Source organism: Tauraco erythrolophus, chromosome 2 (assembly GCF_009769465.1).
Source record: "Tauraco erythrolophus isolate bTauEry1 chromosome 2, bTauEry1.pri, whole genome shotgun sequence".
Taxonomy (NCBI): Eukaryota; Metazoa; Chordata; class Aves; order Musophagiformes; family Musophagidae; genus Tauraco; species Tauraco erythrolophus.
Window position 1 is genome coordinate 78,975,067 of NC_141466.1, and position 20,802 is coordinate 78,995,868.

A 20,802-nucleotide genomic window follows, 5' to 3' on the forward strand; every position below is an offset into this window, starting at 1 on the left:
GATGTGAGTCGTCAATTTTCCAGTTTCATGTTTAAAGACAGGAAAAATTTCCTCTATAGATATTTGGTTGTTTTACATCTGTTCTGCTGTGGTTTAGAACTCTCTTCTTTTTCTTATTCATTCAGATTATGTCACACCATATTTAGCCAAAGATGATAAAGAAGAGTATTACTATTACTTGAATATATGTGGGAAAACCACTGCAGGTAACTGCAAGGACAGCACAGGATACACTTCATCTTGCCAAGTAAAATCTTCAAATAACCAGCAAAAAGTGGCAGGAAGATTTGAGAACCAAACCCTAAGGTGTGTAAAGGCTCTTTAGCCCTATTAACTTCTCTGAATGACTGATCTTTGTTTCCTAATTTGAAGCCCTTATTTGTCATGTAAGCAGTATTTGATACAAAATGCAAGTTTTTTGTTTTGTATAGAAAAACATTAACAGTATACCAGGGCAGTATTAGCGAATGAAGGAGCAGATGGGGTTGGTAGAGGCCATTGCCTAGACAGGGAAGAAGTTTTAATCAACTTGGGTGTCAGAATTGCAGATTGTGCTATGTTGTCTCTTGCCTTCCTCAAGTTTTCCATATGAAGTAGCATTAGGATTGGATGTTTTAGAAGCCGTCCTCAACCAGAGGACATCTCTTTGCAAGAGCATGCTTTAATCATATCCAAGACTACTCAAGTCCAGGATTTTGTGATTTTTTTTTTTTTTTAAGAACTTCAGGATTCCCAAGTGGTGTACTGGGACAATAGTTTGCTTGAGATGGCAAAGCAGAGATTATTCACCTAGATATGGTCTTCCGTTCCGTCTGTAAGCATGTGACAGACTTGGAGCGATCTTCCAGGAAGTATGACTTCTTCCACCTGCAAAAATAATCATTCAATAGACTAATGGGAACAGATATTCCACCTTTGGAGAAAAGGAGGCTGAGGGGTGACCGCATTGCTCTCTACAGCTTCCTGAGGAGGGAACGTAGAGAAGGAGGGTGCTGATCTCTTCTCCCTGGTATCCAGTGATAGGATGCATGGGAATGGTTCAAAGCTGTGCCAAGGGAGGTTTAGGCTGGATATTAGGAAGCACTTCTTTATAGAGAGGGTGATTAAACACTGGAACAGGCTCTCCAAAGACATGGTTGATGCCCCAAGCCTATCAGCATTTAAGAGGCATTTGCACAACGACCTTAACATGCTTTAACTTGGTCAGCCCTGAATTGGTGAGGCATTGCACTAGATGATAATCATAGGTCCCTTCCAGCTGAAATATTCTATTCTAACTGAAAGCACAGATATTCTATTCTGTTCAAAGCTGGTATAGCTTTAGAGAGTTCTTTAAACTTTGTACAGATTCATGAAAAGTAACCAGGAAAAATCAGTGGATGCAAGCTTTTGTTGCAGTAGCAATGTCAGTATTAATGTTGAACAAGCGTTTGTTTTCTCTTTGAGACAATTATTAAATAAACAAGAATGTGGCTTCTGTTATGTGAAGAACACTACGTGATTGTGTCTGATCCCATGTTTCTGTCTAAAACTGGCTTTTTACTCAGATACTCTGATGGGGATCTCACTTTAATTTATCCGAATGGGGATGCGTGTAGTTCCGGCTTTCAGAGGATGACTGTCATAAACTTTGAGTGCAATGAAACAGCAGGTGAGTTGAATGAGTGACGATGACTCAGCTCAGGGTTTGACTTCTGTGCTTGCTAGTAGACCTTATGTTCAAAGGAATGCATGCTTTGTTCCACAGCTAACACAAGGAATAAATACTGTTAGAGTAAGCACTAATTATTTCTATGGTTGGCAGGATTGTTTTGTCCTCTGTAGTAGCAGCACTATTCTAAATTTACACTCATGATCAAGAATTTTGAGGTGTAAAAGAGCCTTGTTTCTTCGCCAACAGTAAAAAACAAACCAAACCAAAAACATACCAAAAAAATCCGCCCCAAACAAAACAAAACACCAAAAAGACCCAACTACAAAAAAAACCAAACTGAAACAAACGAAAACAAACCACAAACTCAAGTCCGGTGCAGCAAAAGGCTTTTTATCTTCCTTGCTCATTGCTAGTCCTCAAGACTCGTTGCTTTTCTCTCCTTCTTTCACTGGAAATGTAACATCTGTTTTTCCATCTTCAATGTTAAGGTAATGATGGTAGAGGAACTCCAGTGTTTACTGGTGAAGTGGACTGCACGTATTTTTTTACTTGGGATACAAAATATGCATGTGTTAAAGAGAAAGAAGATCTCCTTTGCAGAGTTGCCGATAAGAAAAAACACTATGACTTGTCACCTCTGATCCGCAGTTCAGGTATGGCAATGAAAACTAGCTTTCAGTTACTTTTTTGTCCTGAGTTTATGTGCCAGTTCTCGTGCAATTCTTTAGCTGAATATTAATCAGCTTTGGCTTTTCTTAGTTGATTTCTGGGGTACTGGCATTCACTTTCCTCATCTCAAAAGGAGTGAATGCCTTATGAAAGTAGTCATATCCATGACTGCCTTGGTTTCTGTCATTTTAAGTTGTTTTAAATGTGGATCCTTTTTTGTGATAAAGGCATTTTGCCATGGAGAGGCTAGAACAATTAAGCCAGATGACTTATTCTTAATGACTCGCTTGTATTTCAGAGTTAGCCCAGAACTGGGAAGCTGTGGACAGTAGCTTTTCGGAGGTAGGGAGGAAGCATTATTACATCAATGTCTGCCATAAAGTGCTGAAGAGAGGAGGAGCTTCCAACTGCCCAGATTCTGCTGCTGTTTGCTCTGTAGGTGAGTCTTTTTTGTGGTTTTTTTTTGGTGTTTTTTTTTTTTTTTAAGGCTCTGAAGGCTTGGCACTTCGTTTGCAAATGGAGTTGACTGCCCTGAGTGCCTTCAGTTATTTGAGGAAACAGAAGTTAGGAGCATGTTTCTCTTGTTTCTTCCGAGAAGAAACAATGCAAGCAGCCTTTTCTAACTAAAGAATGATATTACACTCTCCTCCAGGCTTTGTAGCATGGTTTTGGTGAGGTTGAAAACAAACTCCTAATCATATGCTTTCTTAAGACTTTCCGTTTTGCTAGTTAATAGTCTCTTAATAGTGTACACTTCACTTCTTTCCGGGGAAACAAAAGTGATGCATTTACTGTCTTTACAGATAAACAAAACAAGAGTAAGAATCTTGGAACATTTATGTCTTCTCCTAAAAAGGTTGGAGAAAATATTCAACTTACCTATTCAAATGGAGACAGCTGTGGTGTTAACAAAAAAATCAAAACTGTCATCACTCTAATGTGCAGACCAGGTGAGAATATCCACACCCTGTTCTCTGATCCAGTTAAAAACTGGAGGTCATCTAATATGCCCAGACACGAGTGCTAAATATTAGCATGTTCCGTTGTCTCATTTCCTTCTATGCAAAAGCTGAAGCATTGTGGTTTGTTTACTAGGATGATAACAGTGTGATTGCAGGTATTTAGCTCTGTTCAGCTTTTATACGAGTACTCTTTAAAGACCCTTGAGTAAGTCTCTTGAACTAAGATTCTCCCAAACATGCTAAAAGTACATTTAAATGCTTTAAAGCTCCACGAATACCTGGAAGCTATACAAAGCACTTTCTATCCTTAAACTGTCTTGATGGGAAAGACTGGTTCCCAACTGAGATCAGATACTTTAACCTTTTCCAATAAGCATGTTTTGTGTCTAAACTGCTTGCAGTTTGGGAGAAACAAAAGCATTTGCAGAAGTTGCTAATGTTGTTCATCTCCATGTAATAGTCCGTTAGTTTAACCATCTCCCAGGGAAATAGAAAACCTGTATTGCTCTACATGAGACTGAGGAAGCTGACTTCTCCAAGTGTGCTGGCTATTAGGATGAGGTTATGCACTAACTTCCTAATAAAGCTGTTGCTTTGTAGCAAACCACCAGGTTTGAGTATCAAAGCAAAGATTTTTTTCAAAGACTATGATAGTACTCAGGAACAGACTGAGCAGTGCATCTTCACCTTTGGACTAAACTTTTGTTCTGGGGAGTAGGGTGCAAAGAATTTGTGCAAGGAATTTTTGGTTCTATTTAGTCCTCATTTTCAGAGGAGAGGTACTTCAACAGTTAATCTTGGTCTGCTCTTGGGGAGGAGTTAGTGTTCCTAGGCTTAAATTCATAGTTCCCTTTGGCAGCCTGTCTCTCTCTGTGTAACACATTTCTCTTGTGATACCAGGTGATCTAGAAAGTGCTCCAATCTTGATGTCTGAGAGTGTATGTTCATATGCATTTGATTGGTATACTGCTGCTGCATGTGTCCTGTCTAAAACTGAAGGAGATAACTGTCAAGTCTCTGATCCTCAGGCAGGTAGGTATTTATATTTAGCAGATTGAAAGGTCATGAGGGATAGAACTTCTTAACAGCACAGTTCTTTTGATGCACAAGAGCAAAGCGAGTTCAGCTGAAGTCTAACACCCACAACAGTTGAGCACAGCAGTTTTAAGCACGTGTGCATGGAGTATCAGAACAGCACGAGCTTAATATTCCCCTGGAGGGGGAATAGGTGTAATATGCATTTTACTGCCGTACATGTCTCTATATAAGAAAACATGCATTTAATGTGTCGAAATTGTTCCTGGAAAAATAATTACATGGAAGGAGACTTATTTGGTGGGACAGAGTGAACTAGCTGTGTGTCTGGTGGGATCAAAACCTGTGGAAGATGGCAGGAAAAAATAAAACTGATAAAGTTTATTCCTTCCTACTTAGGCTTCTCTTTTGATTTATCACCTCTGGCCAAGGAAAACGGGGCCTATATAGTTAATACTACTAAATACTTGTTTTACATAAACATCTGTGGCAGTGTGCCGGATGAGTTTTGTCACACGAAATCAGCAGCATGCCAAGTAACACAAAGGTGAGTAACTAGTCCTGTTATCTGTAATAGAATATCTTGTGTTGCATGATGTTCTCTGTGTGTAACAGCAAGCAATTTGCCTGTAAAGTAATTACTGTGCTACCTGCAATAGATTCAGTTAATTTGCATGTAAAATATTATTTGGTAGTGCAGTAATTAATGCTGCCATCTGTTTTAAGCAAAGTGCACACACGTGTAATCTTGCTTAAGCTAGTTTTTGAGATTGAATGTCTGTTGCTCTCCCTTGTGTTTCCTGTACGTACTGCAAGCTGTAGATTAAGTGCTGCAGCTGTATTAAACCGCCCCACAGTTTGAATTCTGTGTCAGCTGGTTTCTAAGAGCTGACCTAAAGAAGCACCGTTTTGCTTGGGATGAGTTGTGGCTGCCTTATACAGAGTTGGAGCTCAGAGTCTGGGTTTTGCATTGTATTTCCATTACTAACAGTGCTGTGCAGGCACAGTCTCAGTGTGTACTGCTACTTTAACAGCCTCATTGCTATTATCTTCTACAAGCTATGTCTGAGATACCATCTATACACTTCAGGTTCCATGTCAGCCTATTGCCAGAGATGTAGTACAGCGCAAACACATGCAGTTGTACTTGAGCTGACTCTGAGTTACTCTCTAGCCAAAGAGTTCACTGCAGGTACGAAAAACCTTCTTCAGGGGAAGGCGGTCAGGATAGGTCTGATGAAGTCAGTGTTAAGCCACAGTAAAGCAGCCTGCCTGAACTGAAGCTGGTCCTGGGCTAAAAGCATGTGAAGGCAGTTTTCTTCCCTGATTGAGAAGACTTGCTGTTGTGCAGTGCTAGATCTTCACTGTCCACGTGTATTTGCATGGAACCAGTTTGAATTCTACTCTGGAGAATGGGAACTTGATATTTCTGTCACTCCTCTAGAAAAGGGAGCATTTAAGTTTTCTAGATATTCAAGCAAGGTGCAACTTCCTTTCCTTTCCGAAGAACGACACCTGTTCATGTTTTAAGTTTCGTTTTGGCAGCATTCTATTGATCCCAGCTCACTTCTATCTAGTCAACCTTACCTAATTATGTTGTCTTATTATGGTATCTCCTATATACTTACCCATGTGCTTCCTACTTGTAAGCTGCCTTTTAAAGACAGAATTAATTTCGCCTTCAGTCTCAAAGCCCACTTTTTCTTTTCTAGTAAGGATCAGTTTTGGAGTCTTGGACTTCCCAGTTCCAAACTTTCGTATTATGATGGTCTGATTCAGTTGACCTACAAAAATGGTACTGCATACAATAATGAGAAGAAAACACAGCGATCTACACTTATAACTTTCCTGTGTGACCATCAGGCTGGAAGAGGTCAGCCTGAATATCAGGTAAGAAGTTCTGTATGAAGAAGGAAAGGATCTCCATCCCCAAATCCTAACAGTAATTGCTGCTAGGCCAGTGCAAGCTGAAATTCAGGGATGGAAATATCCAGTATCTGTAAAGCAGACTAAGAGAAATAGTTATTTCTCTTGGTATATCTTCCTCTTGTTGCAGCCATAAAGCTCGTTTTGACCACTGAACAGTAAGCTGTTTGTCTGAATCCAGGTTCTTCATTCTTCTCTTCATTCTCTTCTTCATTCTTTGGGCCATGTAATTACTAGTGCTGTTGATCATCTTGTATTTCTAGCTGAACAAAAGCAAACTAGCTAACAAGTAACAAGTGGTAGGACTGTGTGTCACACAGCAGACAGCAGTTAACATCACTCTAGTTGCTCTGGTTCTGTGATTTTTGGAAAGAGTAATTTTTGGTGACACAGCAAATGACAAGTTCTACAACAGAACAGACCTACACAAATCAGTCTGAGAAGGTATATCCCAGAACCAAAGTGAAATAACAAGCTTAACATATAGAGGAGTAGGTGTGAGCCAAAGTATTCTGTGTGGAAAGCCTCACTGACCTATTCTGTTTTTTAGACAGAAGATAACTATACCTACAACTTCAGGTGGTACACTGAATTTGCCTGTCCTGAAATGCCACTGGAATGTGTTGTGACTGATCCCAACACCATGGACCAATATGACTTGTCAAGGTAGGAAAGTAACATGTGCAACATGATTTGACTATTCTAGTTTAGTGTTCTGGCTGATAGCTTGGCGCTGGATGAAGTCCAGTTAAGTCTTAACTGCAAGTATCTTGATATGAAGACAGTATTTCCCTCTAGTATATGGACTTGCCTCCTAAGATGGAAGTTGACTTTTTGGGATGGTTTTGCTTAATAAAAACTTACTACTTAGTCAGCTGTACTCTACTTCCAAGAAGTATTTTTTTTTTTAATTGTAACTCTTAAAAATAAGGGGAAAAAGTTATTCTGAAATGCCTCATGATTGCTCTATTTCTTAAGACTGATAGAGAAAGCTAGAGAGAATCTATAAAGAATGTGTGTTCTTAGTGTAGAACTTTGTCTTCCTGCTCAGCTTAGCAAAATCTGAGAAGAGAGGTGAAAACTGGTATGCCATGGAGAATTCAAGACCAAATGAGCGCAAGAAGTACTACATAAATGTCTGTCGACCACTGATTGCTGTCCCAGGATGTGACCGTCGAGCATCTGTCTGTCAGATGGAATATCGGCATGATCATGTGAGTAGCCTTTCCATCCCAGCTCAGAGCTGGTTTGTGAAGTGAGTGAGATTAAGGGGTATGCAAGATAGGCACATGAATTCTGACTTCTTTGTGCAAAATATAGTAGTATTCTGTCTATCTGTACTGTTGGCATAATCGTTGCAGAATGGAAGACCTCTTTAAAGACCAAAGCTTTAATTTTTACAAGTGTACCAATGTCATGTTTGACATGCATGATTCTTTGTCCTGTGTTGCAAAGTCAAACTGCATCTCTTCTGTGTAAACTGCTGCAATCTCAGAGACTGCTAGTTTTGCTTTAGGAACAAGCTGCTCTCCTGGATATTCTGCCTTGGTTCTGGCTTGGTTTAGATTGAACTGTGAAAGAAGTGTGTTTAAAGATTGTTTGTCACTCCACTCTGAGCTCTCTTTGGCTTTGAGGTGTAGATTAAGCAGAAGTTGCCAAGCAAAACAAGGGAGAAAAAAAAAAAGATGGTGGTAGTTATAGGCTTCTACTTCTGTATTTCTCTGAAGTGTAACTGTTTATCATGGGACTGTTTGTGCTGACGGGCTGGATTGAATTTTGCCCAAGCCCTGGCTTCAGTGCTACTCAAAGCTGTAGGGAAAGTTGAACTAGAGGCTCACCAACCTGTTCTTATTCCTTCTGTAAAATGGAGAGAACACTTTCCCTCCATACTGTTAAAGAGGATGTCTGAGTGACTGAATCTGTACATCACCATCATGGCACTTGAGCTAAATATTACTAGTTCCCTGTGCCTGCATTAGTCCTTGTTGTGTCAAGCTACTTACTTTGCATGTATAGACCCATTAGGGCTTCATTACTTACTTCATTGCTGAAGACACTGAAGTAAAAAGCAAGCACATAGGGTCAACCTAAATGCAGAGGTAAAAAAAAAAAGAGGAGGAAGCGCAGAAGTCTTTGTGGACAAAGCTGCTTTGGATGTGTATTCTTCTGTTTGTTGCTGTCACTAACTTAAACCAGTTTCTTAAAAATGGAAAACAGCAGTTATCTTGCAGAAGTGAAGATTAATTTGGACCTTGGTAGTAGCACCTACTGTTGTTCTAATGCTCAGTTTCTGGTAGTGCTTTTTAGGTTTTGCTAAGCATGGCATATCCCTAAGGTCAATTCTAAGAGTGCCTGGAGGCTTCCACATACTGCATTTTAAAAAGCCATACAAATTAAATCCTACTTACTGTGCATGAGGCATAGACGTCCCTAAATTCCTAAGATGTGTAGCTGGTGAGATGAGGGTGGCTATTGTGAGGCACTACAGTCTCCTTATACTAAATATAAAAACAAACCACGCCTGCTTATGGTGCTTGTCTGTTAAATATTTGAAACTGGGAGAGAAAGATGGAGTGATCTCTACTCCTTTGTTATCTTAAAAAAATCTCAAGATGACCTTCTGTGTACAAGATTATTGTGATGGGCATTTTCTTCTTTTGACTGTACCTACAACTCCTCACTTGAGTTTAGAATTACTGACATGCTTTTCTTTATTTCTAGGTTTCTTACTCCGAAGTTACTTCTATTAGTAATCTGGGTGTTGCCAGCAAAGAACTAGTAGTTGAAAGACGTGGACACATTTTTCTAACCTATGCAAATGGCTCTGTGTGCATTGATGCTGATGGAAAGAAAACTACTTACACCACCACCATCCACTTCATCTGTTCCGAGGGCACTCTTGTAAGAACAAATGATCATTCAGTTGTTACTTCATCATAGTAGATTTTTCCATCATGTAACGTGAAGCTATGTGAAGATGTCATGAATCTGCTATACACTATACAAGAGACTTCTTGAGGACTTAAAATAGAGATGTAAAACCAAAGCTGACTTAGATGCTAGAGAAGTGTGTGTCTCAGACTGAGCGTTTCAAGCAAGAAATAGTTAAAAACTAACAGCCTTAGTGGACAGTAATATTTCAGACTAATCTAATTATCATCAAAATACACAGAGACTTAAGACTGAGGAGATAATACACGAAAACATTGCAGACCATCTTAAGAGGAAGAATATTGTAAAATGTATCTTCAGGCTTAGCTTCTGCATCCTCTGTAGCTTGTTGATTTTAGAGGAATACTTAAATCTATAAATACAACTCAACATACTGAAGTTTAGACTGAGGGAGTCATTAGACTGAAGGGTTGCCTAGGCTTAATTCTTGCTAGTTTGTGAATCTGGAGGTCTTACTGCCCTTGCTCACATGATCTTCAGCCCAAGAGATATGGTGAAAATCTGTGACTTGGAGCAGTTATGACCTGCTTTACTTTTCCCTGAAAATGCTAAATGATATGTATATAATTAATACACCTGTTACCTTGTTACCTCAGCTAACAGTTTTGTGTTGCTTTATTTTTACTTTTTTTTTATAGTGGACTATGCGTTATACCCCAAAACTGTTCAAAGGTTAGACCGAGGCAAGATCTGGTTATGCATGTCTAGATTTAGTATTAAATTTAATCTGAATATTTGGATGTCAGATTCTGTTCTTTGCTAAAGTTGAATGATGTGATGAGTGTTTAGCTAGACGAAGTTTTCAGCGGTGACCTTCAACATAAACAGGAGAGAGGGGAAACAGGGTTGGCATTGCATGCTTTTGTAGTGAAGTCTTTTAGAAGAATCTGACAGTTTCTCTTAGAGTGGAATACTCCAATGTGAGAAGGTGTTGGCTGTTACACTTATTCTGGTCTTCTCTCTGTAATCTATTTCCAGAGTAGCAGCCCACGGTTTATAGCTATTCAGGAGTGTGTGGCCACGTTCTTATGGGAAACTGAGGCTGCTTGTCCAATCAAGGAAACAAAAGATGATTCTCAGGTGAGAAAGGGGGACATAATTGTATTCGTAGTATAAATGTGCTATTTTTTTCTAGTGCTCCTGGTTACTGTGTTTAAATGACTCTTGGAGAAAACTAACTACAGTAAAGTCTGAAGTTGATCATGATGGAGTCATGTGGTATCTTATTGCTCTCTTCTTCAAGTGTTCCTGAAATGTGTAACTTCTGGCCAAAGTATTCAAGTACGAGAGAGAGAGAGAGCAACTTAACTTGCTGTGGCACTGGATATTTCGTTCCCTTACAAGATTGCTAGTAAAACTGAGTTTGTATGTAAGGGTATATATTATCCTTCTTTGTGTACAGGTTATCAAATGAGGCTTTCTTTTTTTTTATCTTTACACTGAGCTACTTGGTTGCTTTTACAGGTCTCAATGTAAACACATTAGTGTGAAAATAACCTTCAGTTAAAATTTCCTTGCTCGTAGCTAACCTGATAGATGTCATTTGTTAAATTGCACTTTGATATGTTCATACGTGGCTGATGTCAATGGACAACTGTGCAAAAGAATTGAATGAAGCATTGCTACTGCCAGAACTGTATTCTAGTTGTCCAAATTAGGTTACTGATTAGTACACGGGCTAGGAATGTGTGCAAATCACTACTTTGTCTCTTTAAACAAGTTAGAGGTAAAACTTAAAACAGAAGAAACGCAGGAGAAAATAATGCTGCTGTAATTTTTTTTCAGTCCTGCTCTGTGCGAGATCCAAACACTGGCTTTCTGTTTGATCTGCAGCCATTAGCTTCTGAAAAAGGCTATATGGCTAGTGGCATTGGGAAGAAGTTCTTGGTAAGGATTCTGACTGTACAGTCTGTTGCTTATGGATGCTATTGTTGCATTTTTTCCTATCTTGCGTAGTGACTAAATGGAGCTTTGACTCAGTCCTCTTACGAAATTTTAGTTGGCAGGAAAGTACTGTGCTTGAGGGGAGGAATGGAAGATAACTTGATTCATCTCAGCATTAAACTTCTGGTTCTTAGCAAACGTAATGTAGCCACACTTGTGAGGCTGTACATGGTTTTCCAGTTACAGACTCTGTTGTATAGTACCAGTTTACCTGCTGGCACTGAAGAAACAGACAGTGGAAGCCTAGAAAGGGATTTAATCTGTCCATATCAGTGTTCTTAATGCCATCTGTGTGTATCAGTAGTCCTAGACTGTCCACAGATACTACCATAGTGGTTTTTAGTCTAAGAATAAACTTGCTAAAACACATCCTGTACTTGTAGTGGGGAGAATGTGGACCCTATAAGCTGAAGATTGAGGATATTGTTCCTGTATTATAGTTGATTGTCTTGCAGTCTAGAAATGGCAGACATTTCACGCTGTTTTGAAATAGTTCTTCACAAGTGAGTTTTACTGATGTAGCAATGACTATGTGGACCTAATTCTTCTGATGCAGTTAATACTGTGTACACCCACATGTTTTCAAAACTTCTAGCTAAACATTTGTGGACCCATGCCAGATTGTGGTAAAATCAATGGCAAAACAGTTGCTGGATGTGAAGCAGAAAATCTGTCATCCGTGAGACTGGTGGAATTGGACAAAAACTTGTATCTGTCTGGTGAAGGGTTTCTAACTCTTACCTACAGAGGTCCTTTTCGTGTGCAATCAGGTGAGTTCAGGAAATATACAGTGGACATGGATGTTAATATCATACAAACTTTCTGTGAATGGTCTTCATTCCTTCCTTTGTTCATGTACTAAAACCTACTGAGCTTGGTGTTAGTCACTTTAGCTAGTTCATATGAAAATTTTAGGAGGAAATCAAATCATTCGGAATGGTAACGGCTCATTTTTTAGTAATACATGCACATTTCAAAACTCCTGGAAGTAGACCAAATACCGTACAGGACTTTTTTTTTCCTTACTGAATTGATGAAAAATATTGCTCCTTGCATGGAGAAACAAATAGTCAGATTGGGAAAACAAGCAAAATGAACTAATGCTCTTTGTTTTGTTTTTTTTTTTTCTTCTTTTTCTGCCTTATCCCTGGAGGTGTTCAAGGCCAGGTTGGATGAGGCTTTAAGCAACCTGGTCTAGTGGAAGGTGTCCCTGCCACTGGCAGGGGAGTTGGAACTAGATGATCTTTATGGTCCTTTCCAACCCAAACCATTCTATGATTTTAAGCGAAGTCATTACTTTAAGCTTCAGTTTCGTGAATAATGCTCTCTAAAGTTGTTTTATATCTGAAAAGTAATTTCTCAGTAAACTTATACTGTCTTATATGGATTTTAAGTCTGATTCACCCATAAGACTAATCAAAAATGTGTATCTAGCTTTTGGATTTTGCATGTTCTCCAACTATACTGAAACTGAGTTTTCACAGAAAGGCATATGGCATCTTAACAACAAAAGGATTTTAGGAAAACAGGATTTTGGATTCAGGGACCTCAGATGCTCCTGCATGTTCATTCTTTGTACAAATTGCTATGATGATATCTCTTATTTTTCCCAGTCATGATGTTCTTGTACCTAATGTGCAACAAGAAACAAGTGATCTCATGTATTTTGCTTTGAGAGCTTCTACCATTTTGATAACACTAGAATACATTGATGACAAATACTACTCGCCCCAATAATTCCATTTCTTGTGGACTGTGGAGAGGAGGACTAAACAGAACTCAACTTATATTGCTTAAATATTATCAGTATTATTTGTTCTGCAGTCATTACACTGAATTTCTTACAAACAAAATTCCCAAACCTGAAACTTTTGTGTGTGATGTAATTTGGAGATTGCTGGTACAGCTGACTTGATGTTTTATGTTTTCTGTTTCTTCAAATATATCATGTCAAAGACCTAAGAAGTACAGTTCAGTGAAGGTAATTATGCTCTTGAAATGTGTCAAGATATTCCCATTTCCCATTTGGAGACACAGTTGTGGCTGCTTGGCAATTTAGCACAGGTCTCTAAAGAAGGCTTGTGTATGTACAGTTAAAAAACCATAAACCATAAGGTAGTGTTTTCCTTGAAGCAGTTAGTATTAAGAAACTGTTATAAAATTTTAAGGTCAAATGTTAGCTTGACCTTAAATTCAGATATTACTGAGTGAACCAGAAGCAAATAAGTGTTTATTTTACAGGAACATCAGACACGTTCACAGTGACTTTCATCTGTAATGATTCATATCCTGGAGAGCTTAAGTTTGTGCATGAAGAGATAAACAGTGTGCTGGATATCCATGATACTTTTTTTGAGTTTCACACAGCTCTGGCCTGTGCTCCTGCTCCTGTAGACTGCCAGGTTACAGGTAAGTACCTGGAATTTGGGTGGACTCTGTCCAACAAATATTGGAAGGATTAACTGAACAGCAAACTTCTGCGGAGAAGGGCTTTAAGAATACCTGTTGTGAAGACAATTGTAAGACTTTAAGTCTTCATAGAACTTGTAGAGAGGGAGAGGAGGTAAGTTGTTTGAAGTAGGATTAACTTATGAAGGCAGGCAAGAAGCTAATGTGAAACATAGTGGTGCACACGAGAAAGCTGATAACTACTTTGCAAACTTATAATCCTTATCACAACTGGGTTCTGCTTCAGCCCAACTCTAAAGAAAATGGATTAAGTAAGTATTGGCCTCTGGAAAAATGCACCTGTGAATTGTGGAGTAGTTACTTGTGGGAAGTCACTGTCAAGGGAGCTCTGTTCTATGTTTGGTGTAGCGACATGTTTGACGTAGTGATGTTTTTTTATGGCAACAGTACCTTCTCTCGATGGATATCTAATGTGATTCTGAAAATTACTTTGAATTATGTGTGTTCATCAGTGAAACTTGTATCATTTCAAGCCCAATACTGCTGCAGGTATCTAACAGGTCTTCTTTCAGCTTACTGTATGTACCACGTATCTTTCAGATGCTGCTGGCAATGAGTATGACTTAAGTGACTTGAGCAAAGATGGTGAACCATGGGTTGCTATAGACACTTCAAAAGAAGCAAAGGGGCGAACGTTTTTCTTGAATGTCTGCAAGCCTTTGCCCTATGTGCCTGGATGCCCTGGTAAGCTGAGTGGCAAGCATTTCTTAACTTGTGACTTCATCTGATGGAAGACCTTCTATGCAGAATGACATCTGGTTATTTTAGTAGGATTTCTTGAATCCTACCCATTAAGTCACTGAACTTGCATAGATCTGGGTGAGGTATGTCAAGGGTATAATAAACAGACTTTCTCAAACTGAGAGCAGTCTTAATGCTCCTGAGGACTCTTGCACAGGGATGTGTGGGAATGCATTTCAGAAAAATGCATTGAGGACAGTATTTGCCTGTATCCTTGATTCGATTTGTTAAAGAAGAAAGGTAAATGTCGTTGAAGCCTCCTAACTGAATGAAGCTGGAATGAGAAGCTTATGCCACGTCTTATTGCCCTTCTAGCCAGTTTGATTTATTCAACCTGTTGCTGTAGTCTTCTATCAGTCTGTGGGAGCAGATAAGTTAGTGCAGTTTTAAAGACTTCAGTGAATGCAGGACAGTAACTTGTCTATTCCTCAAAAGCTTTAGGCACACGGTGTTTGTAACTGTATTTATGAAAACCTTTGGTTGTGTTCTGCTTCAGGAATTTGACACAGTCTGCTTTAATGCTCAAAGCTGTCTTAGAGCTACTCCATTATGTTATTTTACAATAAAGTTAACTGTAGTTGTCAAACCTTTGAATTAAAATGCAGACTTTCTGTTTTTCCTGTAGGTGGTGCCATAGGATCTTGTGTGAAATATGCTGGTAAAAGCAAGAATCTTGGTGTCATTCAGATAAACCCACAGGCTGCTACTGATGGGTCATTAAGCATTATCTACTTGAATGGTGACACATGCAAAGATAAGCAGCGTTATTCTACACGTATAATCTTCCAGTGTGATCAAACAATGGTAATTTTCTGTGCCAATTGCTATTAATGAGGATTTTTTTAGAGCTTGGACTTCCTATAACAAAATAGACAGTGTTTATTCCTCTTGGAACGGAGAGGCTGGTTCTAAAAAGTAATATCATGTATACAGGCTTTTCCCTTGTCTCTCCTTACTGCTTTCCTGAACCTATAGAACACACCAGTGAACTCTGTCATGGAACCCTGTGAGCCACCAAAAGCAGCTTGTTGGTGAAAATGAGTACTGAAATTTGATAATAGAGATCTTGGACTGTGCAACTGCAACAAAAAAGGATTCTGCATGTATGTTTTGAGAGTTGCAATATAATTGTTAGTAAGCCTCCTTCATATGGTGCTCTTCTGTAGGGATCACCAGTGTTTGAGCACGAGGATGACTGTGAGTTCGTATTTGTTTGGAGAACCTTGGCAGCATGTCCTGTTCACAAAGCAGAAGGTAAGCGTAGTTCTTTGAGCTTTAAAATATCAAACGAATCTGTACAAGTAGTAAATACTTAGTGAAGCTATGTTTGTTTCTTGCGCTGTGAATATCTTTCTGTAAAGGGTGCTGGCTTGTGGAGGGATGCCTCTTCTTTAAGCTTTAAGCCAACTAAGAGTCACATCTAATGTTAAAAGTACAATTTAGGATGATAGGCAAAGGTACTTCCCTATCTAGGGAAAGAAGATAGAGTGATAACGATGTCTCTGGCAAATCATAGTACTGCCTTGTTAAATCACAGGCAGACTTGCTAGTGTCTTGTAAATCTTAAAAAAACCCATCAGGTTTCATAAGAATGCAGCTGATCCTGCCTGGCCAGTCGTTCCCTGTCCCTCACTGAAGACTGGCAGCTATACTGTAAACTTGACCCTTGTTAGACAGTGAGGGAGACACCGGTGAGGAGGGTGTCAGAGTTTACAGTTGACTCCAGGACATGCATGAAGGAATCACGGGTTCTAGTTCTGGTACTCGTTTGACTCTTAGATAGGAAGTTGAGTGCGCAGGTATCTTTTCTACCTTTGCAGGCTTTGTTTTGCAACTTGCAGATAATGCCTCATAAAACATCGAGACTTCCTGTAAAGGATTTGTTGCAACAGTCCTAGACGTTATTGAAACTGCCAGTGATTTCATGTGATGTAAGAGGAAGGTTTACAAGCTATGGCTCTGTAGCACATGGTTACTGTACAGGGCACTGGTGATAAGAGTTGTGGTTTTGAAGGGAGGGAAACTGATGTGATGTGTTTGAACTTGGTACCAACCTGTTGGATGATTGAGGGGAGCATAACAGTCATGTGATACCATCTGATGGGTTTTTTTAAAAGCTTCAGAATATTGAGCAAAGGGTTGCTTTAAAACAGGACTTAATCAGCAGCAAAGTTACTGATGTATATTAGCTGATTAGACTCACCAAACCAGAATTTTCCCAAACGTTTTCTGTATACATCTTGATAGAGCTGTAAGCTGTAGCTAACATTTCCTATGATCAATTATTTCCTAACTTGGCAAACTTCATACCTATTAAAAGAAGACACAAGACTGACATCTAGGACAACTTTTGTTTTGGCCTTGTGATCTTGTTCTTTCCAGATAATTAAGCAAGTGCTGGACTTGGTGTCTCTGGTTCTGTACTTAACCTTCAGCATGGCTGAAGGAAGAACCTGTGAGGTTGCTTTGAGGTAGTTTTTGAACTACAGTGTGACTTTTGCATCTTGCTTTAGTGGCAGTTATAAAAGAGGTGTTCCATTTGTAGCTTAGTCTCATAGTTCTAGCTATTGTTGACTTCCCAAAACGAGCTGCTTAGCTGGACTAAAATGGTTCTTCAGTATCACTGCCCTAAAGTGCCAGCTACTCGTTTTTGTGGCCTTATTTGTGCTAGTAAGCCTTAATTGTCCTAAGTATATTTGGCATGACTCATAGACATTAAATTGTATTTTAAATTCTTAATTTTTTTTTTGAAGGAGAGGATTGCCAGGTGAAAGATCCAAGGTATGGTCATGTTTATAACCTGAAGCCACTTGCCAATAAAGACATAAAAGTGAGTACAGATGAATATGACTACTACTTCAGAGTTTGTGGAGAAATCACAAAACCTTGCAAAACAGAGGCTCACACTGTGTCATCGTGTCAAGTAAAGAAGACGGACGATACTTTCAGAAAAGTAGCAGGTATAGCACCTGATTGGATGGAACTTAGAGAATGGGAAGATTAACCAGGCCGTAATTGAAGCTACTCTGTGATAGAAGAGGGCTTCTTGCTTATCTTGTCCATCTTATGAGATGAAACACTCTACTGCTTTTGCTTCACTTGCAAATGAAACGTCATGCATATAGTTATCTTGACACGCAATTAGGAATAAGCTCAAACCTAGTGTACTGGAGTAGTACTCCATCAATAACTAGGTCACAAGTTTTAGAGGAAGGCCGAGGTGTTTCTGTCAGTATTCTATTGTGCGTTGTTGCTGTCTGTGTAACCCTGTTGCCAGAGGCATTACTGCAGTCGTGTGTTTACCGGATTAGCTGTTTACGTTTCTCAACTCTTTGCTTCTAGGCTTGCTTACAGAAAAACTGACTTTCAAAAACGGTTTAATAATGATTAATTACACCAATGGAGAAAAATGTCATAACATATACGAACGATCAACTGCCATATTGTTCTATTGTGACAAGACTACATCTGAGGTTAGTTTCAAAACATATGCTTCCTGTATGTACTGTTTTCAGAGTCACCCTCTTCTTAATGTGTGGAAGGGTAAGGTGAAGAACAGAAACCAACCTACTTCAAGTACTGCCTAATTTACAGATTAGACAGGAGATAGAAGGGTCATGTGAGGTAATAAAAACCTAGAAATATTTTTGAATTTTGTATTTATGCAAGGTACCTTTGTCATGCTTTAAGAAAGTCAGGACATGTTCCTTTAAGGGATGCCTGCCATTAGCAAAGCTCTTGGAGATGTTGGGAAGGGATGTTCTCCCCAAAATACCAGCTGTTTCTTTGTAAGAAATAAAAGGTAGGAGGATGAATCTGCAGAAAAGCCCAACCAAAATAAGCTGGTTACTTGCTTTTAGTATCTTTCCTTACTGTTCTTAAACAATGGTGCTTAGAGTTACTTTTGCTTTTCTCCTTATTTCATGGGGGAGGCAGAAGCTCCTAATGGCTGCCCTTTTATCAGGAGTGTGTATGTGGATAAAGTCAGGTTTGGGAGAAGGCATGCTTTCAGCTGGTCAGAGACATAGTGTGGCTGTAAGATAATATGTAAATACAAGTTCCTGGATCTTTTTGACTCAAGACTGAGACATTTTGGTAGCTTCAGTGTGTCTGAATGAGAAAGTTAATTCCTTCTGTATTTTGATCTTTCAGCCTGTATTTTTGAAGGAAACTCCAGATTGCACCTACATGTTTGAATGGCATACTCAGTATGCTTGCCCACCTGTTAAATCTACTGAGTGCTCCTACAAGTGAGTTGTTTCCACAAACTTAAAATGGAGCTGTATGATGACAGAAACAAATATAGCCTATTGCAACTCAGTGCAATACTGCCACTGTAGCTATTGTGTTTTGACTTAATCAGTAACCAGCTAATGTGGCATTCAATGCCAATGCTATGTATTTTGAGTAACTCTTGCAATTTGTACTTCCTAAAACTAATTTTCACTGAAGAAAAATACTTTATTTGAGCTTCTTCTGGGGAATAAGCTTACTATCAAAGTGAACTGTTGTGTATGCAGTTATTGATGGTTGAACTCTTGAGCATGTTAGGTTGTTACTAGTGTTCAGTTATTATTTAACTATAGTTAATTTAAACAAGAATACAATTGCTGTCTGTTTGGAACTTCCACCAAACAAAGCTCCAGGAAAAATGTCATCTATTTCTGTCACATCAAATCTTAATGAGCTAATAACTGGTTAAGTGGGGTCAATGTGGCTAATAATTGGCCCAGAGTTTTAACATCTGGCATCATGATAGGTTTCTACCCTAAGGCAAAACAATCCAATGTAAATGCATTTGTGCTTGCCATGCACTGAAAGCCGGCATGCTTCAATGAAAAGTCAGAATTACTCTTGCACTGGCTGAGGTCTGTGTGCATGTGGACAGTTACTGTGGGGATGTCTGGTGCAGTGATATATCTCTGTACTGAATTTGAGATATGTAGGAACCAATGAGTCTGGTGCAGATTTCTTTTCCAGCATGATACTCTGCTTATAGAGTTATTAGTTTAAAAGTTATTGTAGTATTGTAACAATTGTAACTTAAAATTACTGGATTTTTTTTTTTAAATGCCTCCTAGTTTGAATACTTTCTTTCTGACAGGGATGATGAAGGAAACTTCTATGATTTTTCATCTCTGACACGGCATAGAGAGAATTGGGAGGCAATTGCTCTATCTTCTTCTGCACAGAAATACTATATTAATGTCTGCACATCCTTAGTACCATATGGTGCTGCAAGTAAGTGCAAAATAAAAATATATTCTTGCTGTAGCTAGGGGAGGCAAGTGTGTAGGACAGTACTGCTGGTTGTTCAGAGTGAAAAACTGACGAAGGAAAGTATGTGGAGACAGTGATATAATTTCAGCACCAGAGAGAAGGGTAAATTGTAGGCCTGATTTCCATCTGCTTGGCAGATGAGATTCATTAGCAGCTCTTATCTTCTCTAACTTTATCACTCTAGCTCTTCCATCCTTACCCAAAGTCTACTATAGCTCTTAAAGATTAAAATAGTCTTTTGGCACAAGATGTTAACTTCAGAATTTTCTCTATGGCATCTTCTGACTCCCTGTTTTGTGCAGTGGAAGACCAGGTAGCAGACTCTAGCCTTTCACTCTTCATAGTAGTCTACTTCTCCAGTAGAAGTTGCCATTGCTTTCTGCATGACCTTGAGTGAAGAGAGGCAGCTGCTTCTACTTGTGATTTTGGGGGGAAAAAACGTCCCAATGAGTATAGTTTGGACAGTGGCTTGTAGGTAGATCAGCCATGACATACCTGAAAGTAGAGTAGTGGAGTCTTATTCCAGGCAAGTAAGCCTTAATAACATTTGGAGTAACAACACAGTTTTCCGTCATTTGTACAGGTTCCTGTCCTTCTGATGCTGCTGCCTCCCTCATGGAGGGTACAAAATGTACAAGTCTTGGGGAAGTGGCTGATGGTCCCTGGTCAGAAAATGGTATTTCTATTCTGAAATATATTAATGGGGAGCTGTGTCCAGATAAAATTCGCAAGAAAACAACGATATTGCGCCTCAAGTGTGATGAAAGTAAAATTGTAAGTGGGCTCTTTCTGGTCGGGTTTTGTATTTTCATGACTTGTTCATACCACTGTATGTGTATGGAGAACGGTGGGCAGTTCTTACCTATTCTCTAATCGTCTGTAGTTGGGTGGGAGCCAGTCTTGTAAGCAGACTGGCTTATAAGTACTTGGACTTTATATGAGTTTTTGAAATCTCTTTGTACTATCTGCTAGCACAGATTTTTATCATCTGTAATAGCTTCAACTTGTCTGTGTCTTAAAGATGAACATATTGCAGGTTGGGAAGTGTTTCGAGTAGTAAATAATGCTATTGGCTGTGTAGTTCTTAAATCTCATACATCCCTGCCGTTAAGTACTCTTTATTAGGTGAGATGTCTTACCCTCAGCTTTTGAATTTTCTGTTGCCCAGCG

The 20,802-nt window shown here is 39.1% G+C and overlaps 1 protein-coding gene across 1 annotated transcript in view; it reads left to right on the forward strand.

Moving 5' to 3' along the window:
* The window catches only part of IGF2R (insulin like growth factor 2 receptor), a 62,540-nt gene that overhangs the window by 23,441 nt on the left and 18,297 nt on the right, over positions 1–20,802 (forward strand). The window contains exons 9-31 of the mRNA XM_086631522.1: positions 126–306; positions 1,548–1,651; positions 2,143–2,307; positions 2,622–2,762; positions 3,127–3,273; positions 4,186–4,317; positions 4,720–4,867; positions 6,033–6,210; positions 6,797–6,912; positions 7,298–7,460; positions 8,968–9,147; positions 10,177–10,278; positions 10,984–11,085; positions 11,738–11,912; positions 13,384–13,551; positions 14,152–14,295; positions 14,978–15,156; positions 15,519–15,606; positions 17,106–17,312; positions 17,695–17,825; positions 18,505–18,602; positions 19,457–19,593; positions 20,216–20,406. Coding sequence (XP_086487648.1) covers positions 126–306; positions 1,548–1,651; positions 2,143–2,307; positions 2,622–2,762; positions 3,127–3,273; positions 4,186–4,317; positions 4,720–4,867; positions 6,033–6,210; positions 6,797–6,912; positions 7,298–7,460; positions 8,968–9,147; positions 10,177–10,278; positions 10,984–11,085; positions 11,738–11,912; positions 13,384–13,551; positions 14,152–14,295; positions 14,978–15,156; positions 15,519–15,606; positions 17,106–17,312; positions 17,695–17,825; positions 18,505–18,602; positions 19,457–19,593; positions 20,216–20,406 — 3,377 coding nt within the window. The remainder of the gene's footprint in view (positions 1–125; positions 307–1,547; positions 1,652–2,142; positions 2,308–2,621; positions 2,763–3,126; positions 3,274–4,185; positions 4,318–4,719; positions 4,868–6,032; positions 6,211–6,796; positions 6,913–7,297; positions 7,461–8,967; positions 9,148–10,176; positions 10,279–10,983; positions 11,086–11,737; positions 11,913–13,383; positions 13,552–14,151; positions 14,296–14,977; positions 15,157–15,518; positions 15,607–17,105; positions 17,313–17,694; positions 17,826–18,504; positions 18,603–19,456; positions 19,594–20,215; positions 20,407–20,802) is intronic.